The sequence below is a fragment of the Sebastes umbrosus genome, chromosome 15 (genome assembly GCF_015220745.1).
Source record: "Sebastes umbrosus isolate fSebUmb1 chromosome 15, fSebUmb1.pri, whole genome shotgun sequence".
Lineage (NCBI taxonomy): Eukaryota > Metazoa > Chordata > Actinopteri > Perciformes > Sebastidae > Sebastes > Sebastes umbrosus.
Window position 1 is genome coordinate 2,570,841 of NC_051283.1, and position 27,031 is coordinate 2,597,871.

The 27,031-nt window shown below is 40.8% G+C and overlaps 1 protein-coding gene across 2 annotated transcripts; it reads right to left on the minus strand.

Moving 5' to 3' along the window:
- sfpq (splicing factor proline/glutamine-rich) lies at positions 1–26,441 on the minus strand. Of its 2 annotated transcripts, XR_005210296.1 has the most exons (12): positions 25,458–26,441; positions 24,580–24,768; positions 23,750–24,051; positions 23,541–23,636; positions 22,584–22,780; positions 22,333–22,417; positions 21,777–21,888; positions 21,616–21,664; positions 19,880–19,986; positions 1,641–1,689; positions 340–425; positions 1–129 (listed from the first exon to the last, which is right to left on the minus strand). XR_005210296.1 is itself a non-coding variant. In XM_037795022.1 (10 exons), exons 1-10 carry the CDS (start codon positions 26,265–26,267, stop codon positions 16,958–16,960), a joined length of 2,058 nt encoding a protein of 685 aa, XP_037650950.1. In that variant the 5' UTR covers positions 26,268–26,439; the 3' UTR covers positions 16,586–16,957. The 2 variants fall into 2 exon arrangements, 1 of the variants encoding a protein (XP_037650950.1); XM_037795022.1 differs by lacking the exons at positions 1–129; positions 340–425; positions 1,641–1,689 and adding an exon at positions 16,586–17,068 and having other exon boundaries at positions 25,458–26,439.
- Between the last annotated feature and the right edge of the window lie 590 nt (positions 26,442–27,031).

Sequence of the window (27,031 nt, forward strand, 5' to 3'; positions counted from 1 at the left end):
TCTGGTTTATATCATTTATTATTACAAATTCTAAACAAAACTGTGCATCCCTCCTCTGGACTGCGAGCTGCTCGTCCTCCTGCTGGATGCCTCCTGGTACTGCGTCTGCTCCATCACCTGCAGCTCCACCTGGAAGGGAGAAGCAGAAAGAAAACACTGGTTTTAGTGGAGTTTATAAACTGAAATGATGTTTCAACAGCTAGTGTGGTCAACACTTAAACACAACACACATCACATCTAACGCATTGTTTTCCAGTATTGGTTTTCTAGATTTCTTTACTTTAGTGTTTGGATTATTTTATGATATTTCACATCCATGCATGAATAATGGAAACTAACATGGAGGTCATCTTGGCGTCACCACAGTGCAGTTGCTGGGTCTCCTGCAGCTCTGGCATTTTATCAGACATCAGTCTTCATTTAACCTACAAGACGGGAAGAAAGAAAAAGAAAGGACCAACTGTTATTTAACTTCTACACAACATAAACAACATTTACTCCTTTTTAAATGCCCTGTGTACACCCTGACTGGTGATTTAAAGAGGACTATTAGGCTCATTTTCAGGTTCATACTTGTATTTTGGGTTTCTACTAGAACATGTTTATATGCTTTAATGTTCAAAAAACACTTTACTTTTCTCATACCAACTGTGCTGCAGCACCTCTTTTCACCCTCCGTCTGAAACGCTCCGTTTGAGCTCCTGCCCAAAGACAGACTTAAAGGTCCCATATTGTAAAAAGTGAGATTTTCATGTCTCTTATATTATAAAGCAGGTTTAAGTGATATATAAATACTGTTAAACTATCAAAACGTTCAATATACGGAGAAACACACAGAAATTGTGCGTTTGAAACAAGCCGTTAGGATTTCTGTCCATTTGTGATGTCACAAATCTACAATATTTAGACCATTTCACAATTTTAAATGTAAACATTCTAAATGGGTCCCAATTTATTTCTGGTTGCAGTGTATGTAAATAACATCAGCTGACAGGAAGTAAACATGGACCAAAGCTGTTGCCTAGCAATGCAATTCTTTTGCAATTCCACTGAAATGCACTAAAACGGAGCGTTTCAGACAGAGGGTAAATACAGGTATATTCAGGCAGACAGTATGAGGAAAATAAAGTTTTTTTAAAACATCAAAGCATGTAAACATGTTCTAGTAGAAACCCAAAATACAAGTATGAACCTGAAAATGAGCATATGTCCCCTTTAAGACAGCATGGACTGAGTTTATGACCACCTTACACTTAATGATCGAGGTCATAGGAGAGTGCCGCAACTCTAGCAAAACTCTCGTGATTTCATTCTGACATTGGAAAAAGGTCTGCGACAGTGACATCGCTTGAAAAGTCGTTTGGTGTAAGGTTGACACAAGTCTCCGACTGAACTGCCAACAGAATTGCATTATGGGCAATGAAGGCAGTAGGTTTTGACAAAGAAGAAGAAAGCAAAAATCTGGTTCTCCTGCATCAATTTTGATACTTTTATTTCAAACTGTCCATCGTGAGATGACAATGATACAGGAGTGCAAAGCTAAACCGGTGGAGTGCTACTTTAAAAGGAACACGTGTATTATATAAAAAAAGACTGGGTTGTTCTCGAAGCCCACACATTGCATTTCACTAACCACTTACCCTGGTTTAACGGTGAGGATTCTCAGCCTCCTTCGACGGGTCGAGGCTCCTGTGGCGAGAGACAAACAATGAGAGCCTGCTAGTGAACAGGTCAGCAGGTATCTACCATTACTTTTTTTGTTTGTTTTATATACCATTACTATTTTGAGGTTGCCACCTTATAAAAAAAAAAAAAAAAAAGACAAAAATGACAGCCTGTGCGTCTATGTGTGTGTTTTGTGTGCATGTGTTTGTGGAAATTCAAAAGAAAACCAAACATGTTTTAATTGTAAATACAGGTTTATGATGTTAGAATGTGAACATGCATTACACGTATGTATGTAAATGTGAGAAGTATAAATATGTTGTTTGAGATAGTTAAAATACAGGTTTTTAGAAAAGCACCTCAGCACCCTGAAGGAGATTCACTGGTTTAGAAACTGCAGATGAGACAAATACATGACAACAACATTGAGATCTGTTGCAAACCTCAGGGAAGGTACTTCTGTTACAAAGCCATGTGAAGCTGGACTTCGTACTGACACATCAAACCCAAACAGAGCTGGGAGCTGCACCGTAAAGCTGGTAGAGAAGTAGACTTGGTGCAGACTTTGGGCGGTGCCCTTTTAGACGAGGCCATTAGAGGCCAAAAGGGTTATTCTGGCATCACACTCAGAGACAGGACATAGAAAAGATCATTTTGGCCTCAGGACTGAGGACTTGGTTAGAAAATGGATCACAGTGCAGACGGATACATCTCGACAGCCTCCAGGGCTCAGGTCATGGCAACAGTTGAACACAGCGTGGTTCCCCTCGTGATCAAGGAGAACCAGAAACTCCACCACGGTCCTTCACAGATACAAGACAACTCCTACATACGAGCTACAGAAAGGAACATGCCACAGTCGTGATAGTACTGTGTTTTCACAATGACTGGCTGGTCACTGGCAGGACAGGGCGTTCAGGTTTAACAGGAAGAGTGACAAAATATGAGCAGTAAGATGCACCGAGAGGAGAGAGGAAAGGAAAGCAAGAGTCCAGCACTACTGCAAAATGTTATTCTCACAGAAGAACGACATGTCTCCCTTTTCCTCCTTCCTTTCAAGAGGATGTGAAATACGTCAACTAGAGGTCAATATCTTTCTGCTGTGTCTGGTATGACTGTCTGCAAACAACTTCAGTCTAAAGCGGGGGGGGCGTGAGTAGTAAACGACACCAATATGTTTAAATACTGGCCTGTGAAATCTAAACCATTCCCAACGGCAGCGATGCAAATTTGCGACAGTTGCAGAACTTGTTCATAATAAAAGGTTTGAATGGATTCATGCAGCTGGAGGACTAACTACTGGGATCCTGTTGACCCACAGCAGCATCTGGCAGTCTGAGAGGCAAACTGTTGCATAGCCTAAACTAATGGAAGCTATAATATTGAGTTTCTTTTAAGCAAAATGGTCTGAGTGAATTTGAGTTCCCTCTGGTAAACAGTGTATATTTATAGGGCTTTTATTGTGAAAGGTAAGAACAGAAGGAGTGGATCTGGTATGCATCAGACCGGCACCCCCTTTTGGGGGATAGAAAACCAAAAATCTCATAGATGTCAATGTAATTTGACGTATGTTTGGATTGTAATTTTGATAAATTCGTATGCATTAATCTCTTGTTATACAAACGTTTGTTTTATACGCATGTCTAATAATTATTTTGCGATCATGCCTGAACCTGAGCGTTCGCAATACTTTCATAAATTAAGGTTGATCGCCGCCATGTCCCTTCAGTCGTCCGCTGTCCAACACAGGGCTCATACACTGCAACTGGTGCACCGCTGCCTGCAAGGCACTAATTTTGTCAGTTAAAGTTTAATAATCAGTTAATATTCGGTTAACAAGGGTCGGTCATCGGTTAAGAATGTTTTTCAATATTAGCATCCCTACTTTACACTGTCAAAAAGAAGAAAAAAAGGATTTTCACTCCTATCATTATTCTTTGTCTTACTACTTCTATGGGGGAAAATCACCGCTAAGCTTTGGAATCACAGTTCCCATGATGCTTTGGGGGATGTTTACAGGAAGCATAAAGTTGCATTTCGGTAAGTTACGATGCAGGCTTCAACTTGAACCCTTGTTTATATTTTTGGCAAATTAGCAGCATTAAAAGTTTACCGCATGACCTATTAGCTGCTCCTGTGTTAGCCCCGGATGTACAGACAACCATCACTAGATTACTTTTATACTGAAGGAACACATGATGATTCACAGGCAAGTTCTGAAGTAGTAAAGGAGCTTCTGTTTTTCTATGATTTCTACGCTGATTTATGGACGTTCAATTGCGATGGACATCAAATATGACACCGACACTAAAAACACCTATATCACATCTGTGTGTTGAGACTTGAAGCTAGGACTCCAAGAGAGAGTGATTTTTACTACAATAACTAACTTCACCTTTTCAGAACACCTTCCATTTGAACTACAGAGTGTAGACACTTTAGGTGATATAATAAAGCCAAAGTTTATAGACGGAGGTTGTACGGGAGTGTGAAGAGAAACAGTATCTACACAAACACAATAAGTCACAAAGGTTGTGGTCAAAGGATCAAACTGCATTGGATTACAAAAACAGGATGTCTGACACGGGGATTTAAATGTTGTACAGTCCCACCCAGAGCAACCCAAGCAGTACGTGACAGGTTTCACTTCAAATCGGCAAAGGCATTCCAACCCACTACCACACGATATTAACGTTTATAGTTTTACAGACATTTCACAGCCAGAGACGGAGGTAGTCGGGGGTGGTGACGACAGACGGAGCACTTCTGTCAGTTACCAAGGTCCTTGCAATGTCTACAGAAACTCAGTGAAAAGTGCTAACTTATACTCTATAACCTTTATATCATTTACCATGGTTCAGTGATAGGATTACTGTGCGTTAAAATAAATTCATGTGAAACAAAGATTAGCCTGCACACTTGTGCTATTGTTTCTGAAAAGGCAAACTCAATATAGTTAGAATTATAACAAATAAATATAAAAGGTATGATCAAACCAGAAATTGACATCTGTGCAGCTTTTTGATCAGACGCAGCACTATTTGATTGTTAAAGATGTAAAAGACAAAACTACCTAAAAGGTTTCTTACAGCATTAATAGAAAATGCCATCCGAGTTGGACTTTTGACTCACTTTACTCCGTTCATTGTTGCACACAACCTGCCTATTACCAAAGCTTATTACCTTTTAAATATGGCAAAATAAAGTTCAGAAAAACCAGCACAAGCTGAATGAAGAGAACGCAAATATGAAAGATTTACGCTTTCTGCTGTTTTAAAAATGACATTATTTTTTCATCTTGCTTGAACACTTCAAGCGATGCCAAAAAATAAAGAACAGGTTCTCTTGACTTCTAGTGTTCACAACATGACAGCAGCACTGTATCCCACACCTCTGGTTAGAAACTGTAGATGAACCAGTGACTCAGCCGTCCATACATCGTACCTTTCATGCATACATACAGAGAAGCCAAAGTACTACAACCACACACACACACTGCACGGGGTCGGCTACGATGCTTTGCCACATCCACACGCAAAAAAAGGTTGAAGAACAGAAATCTGCACTGTGATGCCATTCTTTGGAAGTGTGATGCCAGAAGCCCTGTGGACGTCACTGTTGAGCGGTGACGTGGTGTGAGAGAGGCCAGAGAGAAGAAGAGTTAAGTTACGGGAAGAATCTGTGCATCTTGTATTATAAACATGGATGGGACACTTACCTTACTTGTTCAGCTGATCTGTGTAAGCATACCTCTGGCTGCAGTGCAAACAAGTCCAGGCTTTACTGTCCACTGACTTCTGCAGAACTACTCATCGCCAATGTAACCCAACTGCAGAGAAGAGCCTCTACTGTGGACTGGGGCAGCCAGTCTTTGCCAAGCTGGCTGACAGCAGCTAACGCACCTCTCATTTACCCAAAGACATGAAACACACACAACCACACAGGCACAACACGCCATCCTCTCTTCAACCGTAAGGTGCTTGGGACTTCCTGCCTGAGGTAGGTTGGTGAATGGGAGGTCGGTCAGGTCTACTAGTGCAGTTTTTAACTAAAAAGCTTTCAGGGTCAGGAATTCTGCACAAAAATAGAACAAATATGGTAAGGGGGTTAAAAGCATAGATATATATATGCAGAAGGCCGCAGTGGCCTTTGGATTGTATGTCGACGTTGCTGCCATAGTGGGGAGGTCAGGACTGACCTGGAAACACATAGAAGTGGACGGGGAAGCTGCCGTTTTTCTGGATTTCTCAACCGATTCCAATGAGTTGTTTTTATATTCAAGCGTTTCAGATCTACGTGGAGTACTTGCTGTAGGTTAGATTTACCCAGCAAAAACAACTAACTTTTGTGACAAACGGTTCAGTAACGTTGCGTTACTATTTCGGGTTCATGGATCACCGACAGGTCCGTCTGTTGTATTAAAAAGTCGTACTCTCATACTGTAGCACATTTTCCTTTAAGAATTTTTCACATCATCAAGATTACAGTTTAAGTTACATCTTTACAAAACAGTTGCTTCTGTAGGTCATCAGATAAGAGCTAACCAGTGCTTGTTATTGTTACCTAATCCTCGACCAATTGAAATTTACGACATGCGTCTAATACCACTAACAATAAAGCTGATGTCATGTCCTGGGTTTTTGGAACAGTAACGTTAGCTCTCAGCAAAATCAATTATTTCCCATCACATAAGTAATTCAGGTCATTAAGCTTAGCTAACGTTGATACACAATCTTTTGAGCATCTAGCAGTAATCATAGCTCAGTATCGAGATTTTTAGTAACTGGAGACAAAACTTTAATTTTCTACTCCTCGTAGATCAGAAATCCTTGAATATAAAAACAACTCATTGCAATTGGTTGAGAAAACGTTGTAGTGCTTTTTGTCCAGAAAAGCAGCAGCTGCCCTGTTCACTTGTATGCGTTTACTGGCCTGTCCTGACCTCCCCAATATGGAGGCGACACAGGCGTATCACAGAAGCTGCCAAAGCGGCATCTACGTATATACGTCTATGGTTAAAAGCAATGTAGCCTTTAAACAAATCTTGACTAAGAACTTCTCTTTAGGCATGTCTGTGTCAAAGCTTTGCTTTTAATCATTACTTCAATGACACAATGTCAAAATTGTTGTGTTGCAAAAGAGGACATCCCTGTTCCAAACTTGTATATTTCAGTTACTTTACAGTCCGTTGACTATGAACTTCTCTTAAAAAATGTCACTGTCAAAGCTTTGCTTTCAATTTTTACTCCAATAACGCCGTTAAAAGTGTTGGTAATAAGGGGCTTCCCTGTTCTGAACCTCTCATCTAGTTACTGTGTAGTCTGTTAAGTGTGCTCGACTCTGCCTTTTAATAAACCTCGACAAAGAACTCTTAAAAAAAGGTCAGTGTCAAAGCATTGATCGCCATATTTACTCCCACAATGCCATCAAAATGTGCTGCTATAGGTCCCTGTTCTGAACCTCTGATATAGTTACTGTGTAGTTTGTGAGGTGTGCTTTGTGCCACCTTTAAACTAATCTGGATTCTGAACTTCTCTAAGAATGCTTTGGTTCCCGTTTTTACTCTAATAACAAAGTCAACATGTGTTTGCAATAAGGGACATCCCTGTTTTGAACCTCCTTAATATTAGGGGTATCACGATTCTACAAATCCGTGATTCGACTGGGCTTTCGATTTTAAGGTCACAGGGCGATTTTAAATTTAATATTTTTTCCCCAACATTTACGGGTATGCCATCGTTAGACTATGGAATCTTGATTCGCAAAGATCAACAGATAACAGGTTTTATGCCCTGACATTTACATTTTCAAATTTAATATAAAACGACAAATTTGGTCGTTCAATTATGAACATGGTCAAATTTAAATAATGTATGTAATATGTAATAACAATAACTTATTTCATCAGTCAATTGGGAACAAACAGTTAAACAACAAAAAGAAGTTCCACTAGATGGAAGGATTGCTAGAGTTTCTCAGTTTACAAAGTACTCTTGAATGCACCCTGAAGTCCCCGTCGGCGCCATGGAGCGAAGTAGACGCGCAATCAATTTGAAGTGGGGATAGCGGGGTCGCGGTTTTAATCGCCAAACAGTTTGCTGAACTGAGAAAAACACTGGGAGAATCGCCAATCCTGCTTTTGATTTAAAATGTCGACATCGAGAGCTCATTTCCATTGATTTAGGATTTAGAATTGAAATCGTGACACCATAACTTCATATAGTTGCTAAATAGTTGAAGTGAGCTTGGTGCCAGCTTTAAACAAATCCTGACAAAGTCTTCAAGAATGTCATCAAAGATTTGATCTTGTTTTTTACTTCAATAAACACAAAGTCAAAATGTGTAGGCCATAGGGGACACTCCTCTGTGATGTAGTTTGTTACTGTGTAGTTTGTTAAATGTGCTTGCCGCTTTCTTTAAACAAATCTTCACTATGAACATGACTTCAAAAATGTCAGTGTCAATGGTTTGACTTCCATTTGAACTCTAATAACGCTAAGTCAAACTGTGCTGCAGCAGCGGCCGTTTTGTGTTCTTGTGCAAGAAGAAATGTTAAATCTCCATCTTCCAACTTTACAAGCTACAGTCCGAGCTATAGAGCCACCACCCATCACCATCCTTAATAGATGTAATCAAAATCAGGTGCTATTTGGTCCTCCAAAGTCATTAACAAAAGCGACGAAGCTACAGACTTTGAATTTCTTGGTTTGGAAAGTTCCTTCTCATAGTCCAACACCTTTAAAGATGGCCAAACCTGTTAAAGAAAAACAAATTGTACACAACACCAACACACAGACATAACATTACAAGTTTTAAAGGTTACACTCAATGAGTACTTGTACTATTTTGCAGGATGTTCAGATGCTGTATGGAGGAGAACATCTGTTTGACTAGCAAAGCCCTAAATTAGCCTAATGTTTCCTAAATACTTGTCTAATACGCTATACACAAAAGAACAGCAGTAATTAAAGTTAGCTGCCAATTTAACTTTCACTTTTTAATAATATCAAATTGTCTTACCAACTCCAAAGTGTTGGCGGTCTTCTGACTTTTGTCTTTTCCCCCCTTTGGTTTTTCCATTTGCTATGTGATCAAATCCTTCAAGGTTACTGTTTAGTCAGGAGATCCAGTTCAAAATCTGTCCATTGAGTCAGATACTGAACAATCTACAAAAGAGCACTACACAAGTGAATCCAAAGGGGGGTTTTGTTGTTGTACTAAATGTTCCTTGTCAATCTTCGTAAAGTGAGAAAAGCATAAAGAATCAAAAACTTGAGCTTGACTAAGTTGTCTTTTTTTACTCCTGAAATTATTATAACTGATTTCAGTTAGATTCATGATTGTATAGAGATAATTAGCCATCTAGAAAATGAACATACTGTATATAACTAGTCATCCAAAAAGCTAATCTAGAATAACCCTCAAGGCTGAACTTGGCGAGGTAAATAAAAAAAGCTGGTTTAATGTTGCATTGATAGTGTTAGGCTGTAATCTACAAAAAAATAACAAATACACCAGCATTAATCCACAAACACAATGGTTGTAAACTGGTTCCAGACTTAACTTATTTGTGAATAGTTCTCTTCACAAAATTTGACTTAACCAACCAACCAACACCAATCTGGTGTTGTAGAACCAAAGAGTTCTTCCATTCCCACTACAGAAGTGCAATGTTGAAACTACAGCAAAGATAACTGTGAAATGAATGACTGTTGTATACTTATATTGGTGGCATTCGCTGGTGCCATTCACTTTCAGAAAAGCAAGTACTTACAAGTTGTAGACAGAATTTCTGCTCTTTCAACTGACTGGCATTTTTTACATTAAAGAGTAAAACCAGATTATTTGAAAACGTTTTTCAAAGTTCATGAAGTTGTAGTTTAGAAATGTTCTTGTCTTACAAAATAAAAGGTCTATGTAGTCATTTTATCTATAGGATGCAAGAGGAATACTCCAAAATTAGATCAGCATCATTGCCCAACTGTCAATAAGGATGCACCGATTCAACTTTTTCAGTCCCGATACCGGTACCAATACCTGGGCTTTGGGTATCGGCCTATACCGAGTACCGATCCAATACCAGTGTTCAATTAATCAGCTGTATGCCTCACTGTGTGGAAGTGACTGGGATTATTCTTTTATGAGTAAAGCAACATCAGGCTTGACTTAAACATTGCTTTCTTAACTATGTAAAAAAAAGTGCACGAACAACTTGGTAAAAAAAAAAAAAAAAATCTTCAAAATTCGTTGAATTCTTCAGCGTGATGATTCGGGAGGTGTTTCATGAAGTTGGTTGTGTTACAGTTATTATTTTACAGATGTTTACTACTGACCATGTATGGATGTGATATGATTACTATCTTCGTTGAATGGCCTTGCTCAGATTAAACCCTTTATATAAAACAGGAACAAATAAAGAAGGATTGATTTTACTGGGTTAATAAATGATGGTATCGGATCGGTGCATAAACTGGTGTACCCCCCGATCACAAATTTTGGACAGTACAGGACGCATTTCCTTATCCCTTAGCTATGCGGTCTACTGGCGTGCTGTTGACGCATGAGGCACGAGTAATCAGACGTAAACATAGAATTGATTAGATTGGTCCCATTGTCACCGATACCCGATCCAGCTATTTGAATCAAGTGAATATCAGCATCGGTGCATCCCTATATATTACACCGATTCAAAGCCAAATGTGTTACAGTTATTATAGTTATAGCTATAGTAGGCCTCCTGGTTTTAATCATCTATTCGTTGTTCTGTTGTGAATCTTACTAAGGATCTTTTGCACACAAGACCAGAGTTTAGACTTCTTTGCTAAAGCATTCCTGAGTCCACGCTACACAGCCACAAATCCCTCCACAGTCCACAATCTTTAAAGCCGGTCAAACCTGTTAAAGAAAAAATGTACATAACACAAACACACGTAACATTACAGATGAACACTCCATGATATCCAATTCTATTACCAAGTATCTGTAGTCCTCGGTTTTGCAGCCATTTCAGATGGGTTTTGCAGGGTTCTCAGATGCCACACGAAGGAGGAGGATTTACTTTTTTAGAACAAAACAAAAATTCAAAAGGACAAGGTATCCACGACTAATAAAAATGGTATTGTCCTACGGGGGGAAAAAAGCAGCTCTGAAAACTGTTTGGGAAAGGGATTTGGGTTGTTCCATTGGATGAAGATAAATGGGCTGAAATTTGTGGCAATTCTTGTAAAATGTCAAGGTATTTGAGGATAAGATGAGTTTAAAGTTCTACATCGTAAAGTTACCAAGACTTGACTTAAAGGATTCTGTGACTTGTTGGAAATATAGGGCACTAATAATGATAGGGCGACAAAATATTATCAGGGACTGGAAAGCACCTGGAACAAAGGATTGGGTGACTGAAATGGGAAAGGTTATTGCGTATGAAAGAATGTCTTATAGTAATGGTGTTGGGGCAGAAAAATATTGGCTTACGTGTGAAAGGTGTATTGCTGTTATAGGTGCACAGGAGTACGGATAAGGTAGAAGCAACTGAAGCACAAGTATGGTCAGGTGGCTTTTATGTTTATATGTTCTTAAAAGTCTTCATCTGTACTGAGGATTAATGTATTTGTTATTTTATTTATTTTTCCCCAGATATATTGTATTTCTTCAAAGTCACATTATTGAATTGTTTATCCCTCTTGTTCTTGGAGTTACACAGGGTGGGGCGGGAGCAATGGGGAAGGATATATGTGCAGTTGTGAACCGATTGTTTTGCATACTGAAAAATAAAAATCACAAGTCATAAAATTTAAAAAAGTAAAAATTCTTAGATTTCTTTTGTTATTGTGAAGGGTATATTATCTTACTGTGCACCAGAGGAACACTACAAGTCATTTTAAAGTTTCTTAATGTCTTACCTACTCCAATGTTTTGGCAGCTTTTAGATAAATGAAAAGAACTAGCATAGGAAGCATTGTGGCCATCCAGCTACAGGTCAAAATGTTCTCCAAAGGCAGCCATTGGACTCTTATGGTTTACAAAAGAACACTATACAAGTGACTCCAAAGCTAAGACTGAAAGCCACTTATTGTTCTTTTCATATTGAAAATGTAAGCATAATAAGAAGCATAAAAAATGCACTGTTATAAGGACACTTTCGTCAACTCCACGTGATGTAAATACACCTTCACAACAGTCCACAGAATGTCCGTCCAGCTAGTGTCAGGAAAAAAATAAAGTGTCCTGCTTCATTACTCAGCACATTCACCATTTCCATAACAAAAACACAGTCAAGTGAAACAATTATACTTATTAAAGTTAGAGAGTTAAGAGTTAGATGAAATGTGCTCCATCCCAAAAGGTGTAATTAACACAAGAATACTTACACTCACTTTTACAGCCCATCTCCTCCTACCACACAACTCTGAGAAATGCTTGCTGAGGCAAGCCAGTGTCCATTGGATGCCAAAGTGATGTCAGAATACCTCAGAACAGGTACGGACATGATTCATGGGGAGTGGCCAGATTGGGCAGGAGAGGAAAATGTGGATTTCAGTTGAAAGAAGTCCTTAACAAGTTGACAGTTTCTTTATACAGCAGGCCTTTCATCAATTTACAGAGTTTAGTTACAATCTGTGATCCAAATGTCAACAAAAGGGGAAGCCCGCCATCAAAAATTAAAACATATTTTGGTATTTCAGTTATCTCATTGTTTCCCATTTTGAAGGCTCTGCAAGGTTGTTAATGTTCCGTTTTCTTTTTTACCGTTTGTGGCTTCTTGCGTCTTGTAATATTGCCACAGATGACATTAATGCAACTACAGCTTAACACATGTTGTACCCTGAAATACAGAAAGGTGCTGGTCAATGGGCTCCTGTTGAATGTGAGTAATGACATGAAGCAGTGTGAGAACAACAACTTGAATCTAGATCTGAGGAAAATAATAAAATGAAAGCACTGTGACCTCGGCTGTTCCCCAGTGAAACATTATGGCTCGTCTATTACCTTCACAGACTGTATAAAGTATGTGTATAAAGGATGAAGTCTCCATGACGAAGCCCATAGGTTTCTGAAGAGCGGTTGTGAAGCTCAAAGTGGGCGGCTCCAGCTGTCGCCATCTTGGCAGTGACAACACAGCTGAGGCGGGCCCAGGTGACGCAGCAGAGCAGACGGCTAGCAACTAGCGACTTGGTACAGCATCCATCTGTCACTCAAAGCAGTCACGCCCTCAATTATTACTATAAATGGGTAAGCAGGGTCCAAAATTAACACCCGCCAAGTGCGGGTACATTTTCCGTTTGGTGAGTAAATCTCGGAGGTCTATGAGACTATAAGGCTTGCTTGTCATCTGCTGATTAAAGTGAAGGAGGTGAGCCCCGAAGCAAGCGAACTGTAAACTGAACTGAACAAACTGATTTTCTATCTTTTGTTGTATATTGCTGAATCTCTGAAAAGAATGTTATGGGGACTTGCATTTGATTATCTTACACTTAATTCCTCGGATCCACTTAGTTTGAACCAATCCGACAGCATCCAATCAAGTTTCAGGTGAAAACCATGAAGAACTAACGGTACTGAGCGCCAGTTGGCACCAGTTACTCTGTTGTTAATATGGCATTACATTTGGTGAATAGCACATTATGACTCGTTTAGGACTCGAAACTCTAAGTTTAGGACTCACAACTTGAGACCTGACTTGGGACTTTTCAGTCTCGATTCGGGGCCTGCAAAACAACGACTTGGTCCGACCGCTGGTAGCCAATACCCGGAGAAATGTCAGGAAGGTATGAAAAAAATAGTTACCGCCCAAGCCCAGTATTAAGGCTTGAATTTATTAACCATCAGTATATTTAAATTATTTTGCTTTAAATTTTTGCTCTGCTCTCTTCTCCAAATTTGTATTCAACATAATTCCTCATTATCTCAATGAAATGTACTGAAACTAACGTGTATGTGACACAAAAAGGCAGTTTATTATTTTGGCTGGTAAAAAATGTGCTTGGCTGGTAGATTTTTTCCATCTACCAGTGCCCTGGGCCGGTGAGACAGACATTTTAACATGGAGGTCTATGGAGAAAGACTCGCTTTTGGAGCCAGCCTCAATTGGCCATTTGAGGAACTTAAGTTTTTGGCACTTCCGCATTGGCTTAATTTCTCGGTACCAGAGATTGCCACTTGATTACCATCAGTCAACTACAGAGAGAACCTCTTTTAGCCATGTTGGTTTATGCATCCAACCATATAAGAATGAATCTGTGCAACACAATACACATTAAATCAGAAGTCATAGTGTAAAATCATATTAAGAGTATTAAACCAATAAAATTGATCAGTCTTCCTTTTATGAAGTGACAAGATGTACAAAGGGAATTCACAAACCGGAGACTGTGAAATTTCAGCATGTCTCGTCAGTAACAAAAAGTGGAAGAGGTGAAGCAGACGGGCAGAAATTATTCCACTGCAATACGAGCCATAATGATGCAGTATACCTTGCTTAGGACAAACTCTGGACAAACTCTTCTTACAGGTCCAGCACAATGAATGCTTCGTCACAGTACAAAGTACACCTTGTGCCAGTGTAGGCTTAATATCTATCTCCAACATTGGCTATGTTTGCTGATTCATGTTACGCTAGTGTAATGTAGCTCTATAAAAATCATGAATGCATAAATATTTTTGAATCAACAGCAAGAATTTAAATTATATTTAAAGCAACAATTGAAAATAATATGTCTTCTGTTTAAAAGTGGTGACCCCTTCTTCTTGCTTGTTTAAGTGAAAATAAGTAAAGGGTGCCATTTTGATCCATAGATAGAACAAATTTTATATATGTATGCCTTAGTTTCTGGTGGTTATCATGACTGACCTCAATGCATGTTTGCAAGTCCAAATGAGCCCCTTGCCAGTCATGCAAAGGCAGATTTACTCATGCCATCAAATAGTGCAACTATGGTACGGTCATTGGATTCAGATAAAGGTTTATCAGTTCAGTAAAGACTTCCTTTGGCGTTTCTTTTACATAACATTTTTTGACGTCTGTTGTACCCAAAAACAAGTCCTTAACTGAACCGAATAAGACTACGTTTACATGCAGGTTTGTAAAGGATCATTGGTCTAAGGCCCTGTCTACACATATACAGATACTTTAATCCTCTTTTGGCCTGTAGTTCACACGCAAATGGAGTATTAGGTCACTAAAACATAAATTCCTGAAAACGCCTTCTTAAAAAAGGTGCAGATTTTTCAAAACTCTGGTTATTTTGTATCCGTGTGAACGTTAAAAACAGAGCGTTAAGGAAGCGTCATCTCTTCAATTCGTGCATGACTATCGTTGATTTGTGTATTGAAAATGCGCTAGAATGGCGGACTACCGGAATAATATGTATAAATAGAGAAACAATTAGTTGCTATTGTTTTTAAATTGTTTGATTTGTTATTACCATATGAGCAGATGAAGCTCACTAGGTATGCTCAGATTCTTATTTGATGTATCGGTGAAGTAGCCTTTATCGCCATCTACTGATGTGCTGATTTTTTCCAGATTACCTGTCTCATGCAATTTAATGATGTCATTAATACAAACACAAACCGGTAGAGGTGTAATGGTACGTGTATTCGCATTGAACCGTTCGGTACAGCCCATCAAACTGTAGCTCCCTTAAATGCAATTTATTAGCAGAACTTCAAGTAGCAGAGCAGATGCTCTTCTTCAAACATACACTGTTATGTTTACTACTCGCACACGTGGAACAGAAATTCTGGAGCGGGAGTTTTACCTGGAAAGTTCTGGCAGCGCACCAGTTATTGTCTGCCCTGTTATCCAGGTTAATCAACCTCAATAGACAACGATTTGAGTCAAACTGTACGCCGACACTGTTAAACTGAAGTAGGGTATATCTGTGGATATACTTGCAGACATTTCATTACGACGACATCTGCTCCATGCATCAATTAGTGGAATGTGTACCGCTACGCCCCCTACAAACCGGATAATCAAAAGCGCAATACATCTCAGGAGCTGGATTGTGTTTTTTTAAAATTGTGATGAGATCTCATCCATGTATAAAAGCAAAAACCCATTTGTTACTAAGAAGGTGCCAACAGTGACTTGCTGTGCAGGCTTTATGCCAGCGGTTCATCTACAAGAAATGGCAATTTTGTAAACAAAACAGTTATAAAGGGCAAGTGTGGCGATCCTTTTATTATTATATAATGACTGCATGTAAACGTAGTGTGTGATATGAGCAGAATGGAAGAAGACTAGTGTGTCCACTTGGCTACCCACAACCACACCATAGTACAGGCTTTCTTAGAGGATCTATGTGTAGTAATTCTGCTTTCCTGAAGCATGACTGTAAAATTAGAGTTACTGAATACCAATGAATGAAACGTGGTAAACAACTCAGTGCAGCCACTTAAGTATGAAAGCAGCTTTAAAGTTCTCATGTTTCAAAGAGAGGAGACCTCCATTTCTAATGAGCAGTGTTTGTGGAGAGAAACTGGAAAGTTGTGTATTAAAAATAGATGTAAATTCAGTCTACTGTACAGTTCACACATGTTGGGTGCCATCTAGTCTATTGTCCAGATGCTAAATGTCTTACCAGTGCCATCAAAATGCCTACTTCATTACTTCTTTGTTTTATTGAGAATGCTGATTGTGGCGGTGTCAGCTAGTTATCTGAATTTGATGGGAGGAAAATAAAGAAGCAAAAGGATGGGGGTGGGGCATTTGCAGCGAGCATATGCATCAGGCACGGCCACGCGTTCTGTTTTTTAGATTGTCGCTGAACACAATGGCTCAGGACTGTGGCAGAGATAACACATAGACCCTATAAGACCTAATGTGGCAGATGTATCCACATTATTTACAATCAATTGGTATTTTAGTTGCTTTCTGAACGTACTGTATGCTTCAACTTTTAGGAATAAATGTTAACGGTTTGTCCTGATAGAACCAATGTCTCTTTATTATAATCCATGCTTTGACTCCAAATGTATGGCACAAAACACAGCCATAGTAGGTAGAGAAAGTTACAGGTATCACTTCACGGCGAATCACAGAGCATAATACATCTAGAAAAGAAAATTATACATGGGTCAGAAAGAACTAACGAGCACACGAAGGTGTCCCATCTTTCCATACTACTGACAATACAAAATAAAAAAGGAAAATATTGACTTTTTCATAAAATGAGTAAATTGTCAGGCTAAAATGTAGCAATTTAAACTTAAATACAAGAAATGCGACTCAACATGTTTGTTGTGGAGAATCTATACAAATGCTGCTCCTGGAAGCACCAAAGAGCTGCGTTTAAAAACGGGCTTTCTTTGCAGGACCGTCAAACTCCTCACGGACCCTGCCGAACCCGGCGTTACCAGGACCCATTCCCCTAGGACCGCCCTGGTTGAAGCGCTCGTTGCGCTGCGGGGGTCAATTTGCCAGGGAGGCAGATAGGAAGGGCGGGGATAAGGTATAGGTTCAGTGCGTAAGCACACAGTTCATGTCCATATGGAAGGGTATAAAAAAGGTACGGCAATAGAGGTGATTTGTTATATATTGTGAGATTTACAACACAACCAGCAGGAGACACATCCGAAGAAACCGTTCGTTCCAATATGAAGGTCCACAGGTGCCACAGGTTACATACGGAAAAGGAAGAGAGGGTAATGCTTTCGTTAGTCAGTGCCTACCTAGTATGGTCTCTCCAGTGCATGCCAAGACTAGCCTATAGCCTAGCCTTACTACTTTGTAGACCTAGCATTTTTGTAAATGCTGCCCATATTTACCTCTTCAAGATCATTGACAGGGTTTCCGCAAGTGTATTGCAAGCCCGGCGGCCCGCCGGGCATAAGTTGACTCGCCGCCGAGTCTAAGCATCAGAGAATTATGTATTTTTAAGATGTTTTTTTAAACTAAAAACTCTTTTATGGAATAACTCAGTGCGTAGGTTGTGTGTTTAACGATACCGAGTGTCAGTGTGCGGTCGAGTGTGTGTGTGTGACGGACGTTGAGTATGAGGTTAACAGTAACATTATAGCTGTGAACGTAGCAGTGCACTGTGTACAGTTTAGGCAGTCAGTGAACAAAAAGCCAAGTTTCCACATCTTACGTGTCACCTGCTGATTAAAGTGCAGGGGGTTAGCCCTGAAGTTAGCGACAACTTTGAATCAGGCTCGCTCACGTGAGGTGACCTGACCTTTAAGGTGAACCAGCTAGTCTCATTTTAGTGACAAGCCGCTCCTCCGAGACACTTGGCCGCCGGTCCTAACAACTGGCGGAAACCCTGATTGAATATGGCAACAGATAAACCTCTTGATGGAGGTACTCATAAATATATATAAAGGTTATAAATAAGAGCCAATCAATTTTATATTTCTTTTGTTGCAGGCAGACGTCAGGTTTCCTTAAAGATTTGAGAAAAAGATATGAAATGAAGTGCCATCGTATCAAATTCTGACTGAAATAATTGAGTTCTAATGTTTCCAGAGCAGAAATGATGGTGTAGTAATCTACTGTCCGGCTATCACAGTACCTCTTATGGGACTGCATTGATAAAATAATAAAACTTTAACTAATGGTCCCAAGTGGGACCAGAATCTGTAGTACAGGGACTGTACCAGGAATACATGTGTAGAATATCGGCACTGTAAAATGGAAACATTGCACAGGACATTCAGCACAACCATATCTCCAACAACAATAACCAATATGCACAGTACATGCCAATTCAGACACTCTGTGAAACTAGAAAAATAGTGTGAAAAAGAGTGAATGTCTCAAAAGCCAAAACTCCAACAGAGGAGGAGGCTTTGATTTACAACACGAGGCTACAGTGGAACGATATGGTAAGAAGAACATACAAAGTAATGTATGAATGTAGAATGAATATATCCTGAACTGGCGCTACATCAATCTGCTCAGCCTAGTAAATTATCATAGACTTTTACTGAGCTTTACATTCAGATGTGACTATAGAACTACAGTGTGTCACGGTGCACACTCCGTAGATTGTGAAAATGGTGCACCGCCAACATCAACACTGCCAACAAGCTAACCTAAAAGACATTTTCGTTTCCTAAGAAAGCCTTTGCTAAGGGAAAATGGTGCTTTAAATTCAATGCGAGACTAAATAATTAAGGCATGCTAATATTAGCATGTGTAAGTTTGATTTGTCAAAAGCTACAAATGTGAAGCGCACCGCTTTTTCCAAATACAAAACATAGTACAGTAAGAATATACAAATGTTGTATATAGAACTTCAAAGCTTGATTGAAAATTTACTAGAAATGCTTTTCATTCATTTCACCTGCAATGTTAACAGATATTTAACCGTTCTGACAGTGAACTGTAATCCAGAAACCAACATACTACGGTTCCTCCAGAAGCATAGATGTCATGCTTAGTCCGGTATTCACCAATATCATCCTAAACACAAAAGGTTTGCCCGCCCCCATCAATTAATTCTGCTGTAATATACAATTTAGAACATCGTGTTCAAGTTTTAATGCGTTATACCGTCAGCCTGCTCTAAAAACATAAATGCTCATTACAAAAAAAGATGTTGAGAAAGCAAAGGTTGCTGTTGGTCCAGAAGATGAACTACACCCCCTACTCTTTACACAGGAATCCACACTGCCACCCAAAAATGCACGGAGCCTGTTCATAGACAACTTCCTTTCTTCTCATGACAGACGATACATGAAACTATTAGCACGGTATGAAAAAGTTGTTTATAACTAGATGAGCACATTGTTGAGGGAAAAAAAACCTGGTAGATGACATTCTGCCTCCGGTCATGAAAAAGTGCCTGTCCAGCTCACGTGAGACAGGGCTTGCAATAGCAGTCCACTACACAAACGGTGTGAGAAGAGTGAGCAGAGCCACTGAAGTCTGTCTACAGCTATCAGAGCACATTAAAGAGCAATTTCTTAGGATTTAGTGCAGGTTGACGGTTTCATAGCTGGATAGATGTAAAGACACTTTGATGGTAACTGAGGAGGCTAGGCTTACCGTTGAAAGAAACCCTATCAGGCAGGCAGCGTATCGGTCATATTCAACAACCAGCAAGCCACCCGAAAACAGCTGGGGGCACAAATCATTCAGAACTTCCCATCCTGCTTTGCCAGCTGGCCTTCCTATGTTAAAAGATCAGCTGGGAATCTTTCCAACAAAAAGGAAAGCCGAACAAAAACTACATTAACTACTGATTGTCCAAAAAGTGGGATACGTTACCATTTCGTTGCCCATCAAGCCTCCTGCAGGTGATCCCATTCCCTGCTGCCCCTCAAAGCCTAGTCCACCCATGGGGAACTTCTGGTTGGCTCCACCAAAGGACATATCTAACAGAAACAACATAACAAGTCAGATACACAAACTGCACTTGAAATATACAGTATGGTGGGGCAGTGGTGGCCTAAAGGTTAGAGAAGAGACCGGAAGGTCACCGGTTCAAAGTGAAAAGCAGCACTTGCCCCTCCCTCATTACCACCACTGAGGTCCCCTTGGGCAAGGCCCTAAACCCCAACTGCTCCAGTGGAGCTGCTTAGTGGCCAGCAGATCAGACTGTGGTTGTACTGGGCAGCCTCCAGGTGTGAATGTGTAACTGTGCGGATGTGATCAGGGCATTCCTGAAAAAGAGAGCATTGCTCTCAGTGAACCTCCCCCTGAATAAATAAAAGGTAAAGAAATGTGGCCTGTTGATGGAAAAGCTGATTTAGTAGAATAGAGTGCTGCATGAATGAGTTAGATGCCTGACATAAGTTCTTAAAAGGCCTTTGCACACCAAGTCTCTTTTTTTCCATCCAAAATTGTCATACAAAACACTTTACAATAAAGAAATAAAAGAAAAATGCGGTGCAGAATATAAAGATTGTGGCAGGTGTGACATAACTGTTTGGAATCGGGGATGGCTGCAAAACAAATGACGTACGAACAATTAGACATTAGTGATCGTGCTCTAGCCAGCTGAATGATAGCTTCTTGCCAATGTCATTCATTAGCCCCGTTTGGGACTAGTGCTATCCATCTCGCCCATGAAATTAATTCAGTACTGTCTTGGACTGCGAATTATCGCAACAAATAGAATAATCGAACGCATCTGACTCAGTGTGCAAAGTTTCTGTGCGTAACACTTTGTAACTTTCGTAGCGCATACGAAAAAAAAAACTGACTGTGCGAAGACCTTAACACAAGCTTAAGAGATTTTAATGTCAGTAAATATCCCACTCATGAATTTTGAAGCTTTTACGTGTCTTAAAAAAAGGCAATTGCTATGAGACTACAAAACATCACGCCGACTCGTCCGCCTTCACAGCTTCGCTCATCCGATCATGGTGTGGTTTGTTTATAGCCTAACGTTAGCTTTTTACTTGGCAATTGCATTATCATTTCAAAAACCATAAAAGTGATGTTCATTTGTGAAGATTATGTTGCTGAACAAAACGCGCAAGTATCATAAAAGTTGCAATAATCCAAAATCAAATAGAAAATTCTCATTGGCTTTTTGTCAAAGGAACCAGGGTGATGCTAACTTCCTGGTTAACCTACAAAAATACGTCATCCCTGGAGCACTCTATTAGACAAGATATACTGTAATACATTTACTTGGATGTGTATCATTTCAAATGGAATCACAACATTGTAAAGAAGAAACTACCTGGCGCTGCATTAGATACATAGACACTTATTTGCTCATTAGCTAAAACAAATGCAGTCTAATATTACAGCTCTGCAAAAAAGGCCTACTTTCATAATGTTCAGGGTTTTTTTTAAAACAGAGGTTCTGGTTCAACTCTAAGGTCATGCTGGAGAATGTGATTTGTGGTGCTGTTGAATTCAATCATCTCATAGTGAGGGGTGTTGATAGTAACTGATATACATGGGGTGGAGCCCTGCTCTTAGTGCCTCTGGGGATTTTTTCTTTCTAAATAAGCAACATCAATGAAATTACTGAAAATAAAATAACTTACCTCCCATGCCCAGAGCTCCACCGGGTTTCATCCTCATTTCCCTGTCCCTCTGTAATACGAAAGACAAAGATAAGAAAATAAATATTAATCCGGACAAATTTTCATCTTTCTTCATTACATATATGTAATGGTCTTGTATTCTAACATTTGGTTTAACTCACATCCATGAAGTTGCCCATCCTGTAGTTCTCCTCACGCTGGCGACGCATCTGTTCTTCCATCTCCCTCTTGTGAATCATCTCTTCTTCCCGCCGGCGACGCTCTTCTTCTTGTCTGTTTACATCGAGGAAAGTGTTAATCATGTGATCCCAGTTCAGCATTGATATCAACACATCACATTTCATTTTAATTTCTGATTACAAAAGACACCCGGGTCATTTCAGAAAGCAGGTTTAACAAACTCTGGACTCTGAGTCGGCTAACGCTGAGATGGGAAACTTTTGATACGTGCTTTCATACACATTGAATGAATGAGGAAATAAAACGGTGTGTCTGTCTCTGTAAGAGGGAGATCAGACAGAGAGAAACTCAGGCTTTGTTGAAGGAAACCTATCAGCGAGCAAGTTGGGTTCATAGTCAGTTACCGTGGTAACTGGCGCAGAGTTTAAGTCACCTCTCATCTCAGGGTTGACTGACTCAGTTTTCACTAAACCCGCTTTCTGAAACAGACAGCTGCCTCAAACAGCAACCAAACAGAATTCTAATGAGCATAAATACCTGATCTGCATCTCCTTCCTCTTCTGCATCTCCTGACTGTGCACCTCCTCCATGCGCCGCAGTTCCTCTTGTCTCCTTAGCAGATCTGAGAGGAAACATGAAACCATTTCATTGTGGAACTTGAACATTAAGGTATTCTATGTGCTGTGAGTGAAACACATCTTTTCTAGTAATAAACAGCAGAAAATACAACCGAACAGCTGCAGGCCTTTTTCTTTTTTTAAACCTGACAACAATACCCCTATACTTGCCTTGTCTGAGCAGGCTGGCCTGGTGCTCATGGAACGCGTCCTCCATCTCGCTCTCCAGCTTCTCACGGGCCTCGCGCATGTTCTTCTCCACCTGCTGCCTCTGCTGCTTCTCCATGTCATCAAGGGACTTCCAGCGCTTGGAGTACTCGTATTCGAAAGTGCCGGGGCGAGCAAAACGAGGAGGTTCCTCACGTTCTCTATAGACACAATCAACACAATATACTGATTGTGAATATGTTTTCTTTAGTCTGTAGAATATGATGTATAGGCCAGGACATCGCTGCACTATGACACACATTTAACCTTTTACAAATACTGTGCCTCCTGCAAATTGAAAATTGCAGTATGCCATATCGAGATTTCCATAAATTGTGCAGCCCTAGTTTACATAACTGTATAGTGGGGTTTTAAAGACGGGAGGCAACATCCTTTCTCCTCCCCTTGATTTAGCATCTGCCACTCCACACAGATGATTGATTTGTAGGGCTGTCCCGAATACCATTTTTTGTGCTTTGAAGCTTCGGTGAGATATACCCCTTTCATAACTAATAATGATAATTAATGTTGAATATGAATAATGTGGGATTATTCCTCATTGGGCTATTTGGGGATTTATACATTATTATGACATACATATATATTTAAAAAATGTAATTACATTTTAAAAACAAAGTATTCAAATAGTGATTTGGAGGTTGAATACCACGGCAACGGTCGAAGCATTCAGGTCAGCCCTATTGATTTCTAACAGCTGCAGTCCCTGAACCTCAGTTCCTACCCCCCGCCCCCATCACACCATCTGCTGCTCACAAAACAATGACTTGTAGAAAATAATATGCAGAATAAAGATGACTGTATCGGAGAGACGCAAGTAAACCATATTCAACCTCCAAAATCACAACAACTCTACTTATCCCTACAAAAGGCAAGTGGGGGGGCATGAAGTGATTTGCTTACGCTTGATATCTGGGGTTCTTCTGTGCCAATTTTTCTGGAAGACCATCTTCATCATCAAACTGCTCCAGGGGCTCGACTACGATGGGCCGGGGTGACCTGAAAAGGATGAAACAAAAGAGACAAATAAGCAACCGTTTCAAGCACCTTTTATGGCGGTGAATCGGCTCATTACGCACGCAGCGGAAGTGTGTTGTTTGAACTATACTTACGTGGTGAGCAGGAAGACGCCCTCGTTGCACCGATCCAGGGCCTTTCTGGCCGCAGGTTTGGAGGCAAACTCGACAATGCCCTTGCCTGTGGAGCGCCCGCGGTCATCCACGATGACAATTGATCTCTCAACCATTCCGAACTGGGAGAAAGCTTCTTCCAGGAGCTCGTTGGAAACAAACGGCGACAGATTCTTCACAGACAAAGCTGCAGAGTGTGTGGCGAACCGGACACGCAGGGGTCTGCTTTTCATCGGTGTGTCATCCAACTCTGCCTTTGCTATCTCGGCAAGTGCACGGGACTCCTACAAAGGAACCAAATGTAACATTACTATGAAGGGATCTGTTCGACCTAAATCAACATTTTATTACAAACGTCTGACTTTTGGTGGACCAAATATTTAATCAGAAAACAACAAATAATGGTTAGCTGCAGCCCTAGACTAAAAGTAGAGCTTAATAACACATGATAGAACAGGGGTCTATAAATCTGATGTGAATTTAATAATGTGAGCTTGACACATTGAAAATGTAAAGAAATGCATACAGGGAAAGAACATGCACATGCTCCTGAATTTTAGATGTTGATGATGTCAAAAACTGAGTGTTGGATATCACCATTCTCTAAATGTTCACACAAAAGAAGCTTATTCAGCTGGTTTGGGTTGAGCTGAGCAATGTGAATAAATGTAGCTCTCAGAGGAGAAAAGGTTGGAGACCCCTGTGATAGACACTTGGTGTAAAACTGGTACTTACACAGTGCTGTAGCAGTCTGTACTCCAACACATCATCAACTATGACACTTGGATATATTTAAGGGTGTAAAGCCTTACCAGTCGGATGAAGCCGAAGCCTTTGCTTTTGTTGATGAACACCTCGCTGGGCTCTCCGTATTTTGCGAACAGCCTCTTGAAGTCGTCCTCTGTGATGTCGTTGGGCAGGTTTCCGATGAACAGACGACACCGCTGTGTGTACGTCTTCTCTCCGGGTTTCAGCAGCATGGAGAGGGTTGCCTTGAACGACTGTCGGTGGATTAAAGATGTAATATTAAAAAAAAACTCAAATCTCTGTGCAACACCAAATACCTTTATATTCACAAGACAAATCACACACACTGAAAGAACATGGATAAGAGTTAAGACTGAAAGGCCGCAAATATCATAATGTGTTAGTTAGTCTGCATGTTAACGCAGTAGTCTTTGTAGTAGTAGTCTTTGTTAGTCTGTAGTGTGTGTTCCTCAGACCAGCGCCCATCCCCCATCAGGTATGTCTGTCTGCTCAAGGCAACAATAAGCTTGACCTATATTTTCTGACAGTAGTTCTTGGCAAACCAGCGCACACAAGGTGGGTAGAGAAAATAAATGGGAACCGGTATAAAACACGCGTTATATACTATATACTGCGTGTTCTTTGTCCTGACAGTGAACACTTTGCTTTTATGTAACTGTTCGGATTTTAGACAAGATGGCGGATAGCTAAAGCGAATAAACTAGGGTACGCGTGGTTTCATTCACCGCTCGCACCGCCATTGGCAGCAGTCGACTACACAACAAAAGTCGTATAGAGAATGCAAGGAAGCTCCGCCCGCTCGGGTTGTGTTGTGTTTCAAATCGAACGTACTGTCAGTATTTGAAGAAGCTATGGCTATGTTAGCGGACAACAAAGCCGGTCGACGACATCCTCAAAAACATGTATTAAGAGAATAACCGACCTTTGACTGGCTCCCATCGGGCCCCGCGGCGTTGTCTGTGGCCATCCTCTCTGGCTCCTGTCGGGGCTTCATGGCCGGCGGCCCGCTCCTCTGGCTCTGGTGCGGGCCTGATCTCTGGCCGTGATAAGGCCCGGTCCTCTGGCCTTGATACGGGCTCGACTTCTGGCCCTGGTAGTGGCCTGACTTCGGGCTCTGGTGAGGAGGCGGCTTCTGCCCGTTAGTGTTCCCTAGCGGGGACTTCAGCTGCTGGTTCAGCTGCTGCTGCTGGTTCTGGTTCTTGTTGGCCTGGTTGGGTGGAGGGGAGGTCATGTTGGGTTTCGGTGGGGGGGACTGGATCTTCGGCGGAGGAGCGGGGGTTGTCGGTTTGGGCTGCTGGGTCGGTGCCGGTGTCGGAGCCGGTGCCGGTTTGGGCTGTACCGGTGCTGGCTTCGGCTGCTGCTGTTCTTGTGCTGGTTTGGGCTGTACCGGTGCCGGTTTCGGCTGCTCCGCTGCCGGTTTGGGCTCCTGCTGCTGCTGCATCGGGCCCTTCATGGTGAGAGCCGGGCCGGGGGTCGGCGGAGGGATGATGGGCAGAGACTGGTTCAGCTGTGTCTTCTGGGGAGTCTGTGGTCCCTGGTTAGGAAGTCTGTTGAAGTTATTATTATTATTATGCCCTCTCCGGTTCTGGTTCTGGTTCTGAAACGGATGGTTCCTGAAGTGCGGGTTGGCCATCAGGCCGCCTCGCATCGGGCCGCCGGGCCCAACGCCTCCTCTGCGCTGCTGGAAGTGATTCATCCCGAAGCCGCCGCGATTATTGTTAAATCGAGACATTGATCCTGATATCAGAGAAAACTAAGATTAAAATATCAAAAGCGTTAGAAATGTGCTGCGTAACAACGGTCCGCTACCGGTGAGGCAGGTCAAACTCCTTAAAATGGCGACTGAGGGTTGAGCCTAAAGACTCCTTTCTTTCTTCCTCCAGTCCACTAAGGCCCGCCCCGCTCAGGAAGCCACCGCCCCGCTCCGCTCATTGGTCCGCCGCTCAGCAGGAGGAGTCACGTCACCAGAGGCGTTCAGGGCTTTTTGAAGGATCCGGTAAGTTTGAATGTGTTCGTTAACCACTAATTCAATTCAACTCTCAATTCAGTTATTTAGAAAAATGTAATGCTGCTGTGGCGGTACATTTTATTGCAGTGTACAAACATTACTGATGTAAAATATGTTCTTAATATGCCTGTATATGTTCTTAATATGCCTTGTACAAAGTATGTATTATATATGTACATTCATACTTCCTGATATGTATATGTTCTTAATATTCCCTTGTACAAAGTATTTCTTTTTATAATTGTAATATAACTTATTATTTTAATGGAGCTTCCCAGCAAAAAGCACTTCACACGATTGTACCTGCATAACCGGCGTGACAATAAACATCTTGAATCTAAAAAAAAAAATAGCATCAGAAAACATTACTAATTGAAATGTAATGTTACAGTTTTAGTCCCTGTATTAATTATAGTGAATTATAGGTTTGAGTCTTGTGAAGATACCCCTGTGTTCATATTTACATGATTCATTTCTGCCTCTACCAG

Bases quoted from the DNA above. Each gene is read 5' to 3' on its own strand.
- sfpq (XM_037795022.1), bottom strand. From the start codon at position 26,267: ATGTCTCGATTTAACAATAATCGCGGCGGCTTCGGGATGAATCACTTC. The intron at 21,889-22,332 runs GTATTTATGCTC...CGATGTAAACAG, and splicing joins AGGAAGGAGATGCAGATCAG to ACAAGAAGAAGAGCGTCGCC. The intron at 19,987-21,615 runs GTAAGTTATTTT...TGTTTCTGTTAG, and splicing joins TGGAGCTCTGGGCATGGGAG to ATATGTCCTTTGGTGGAGCC.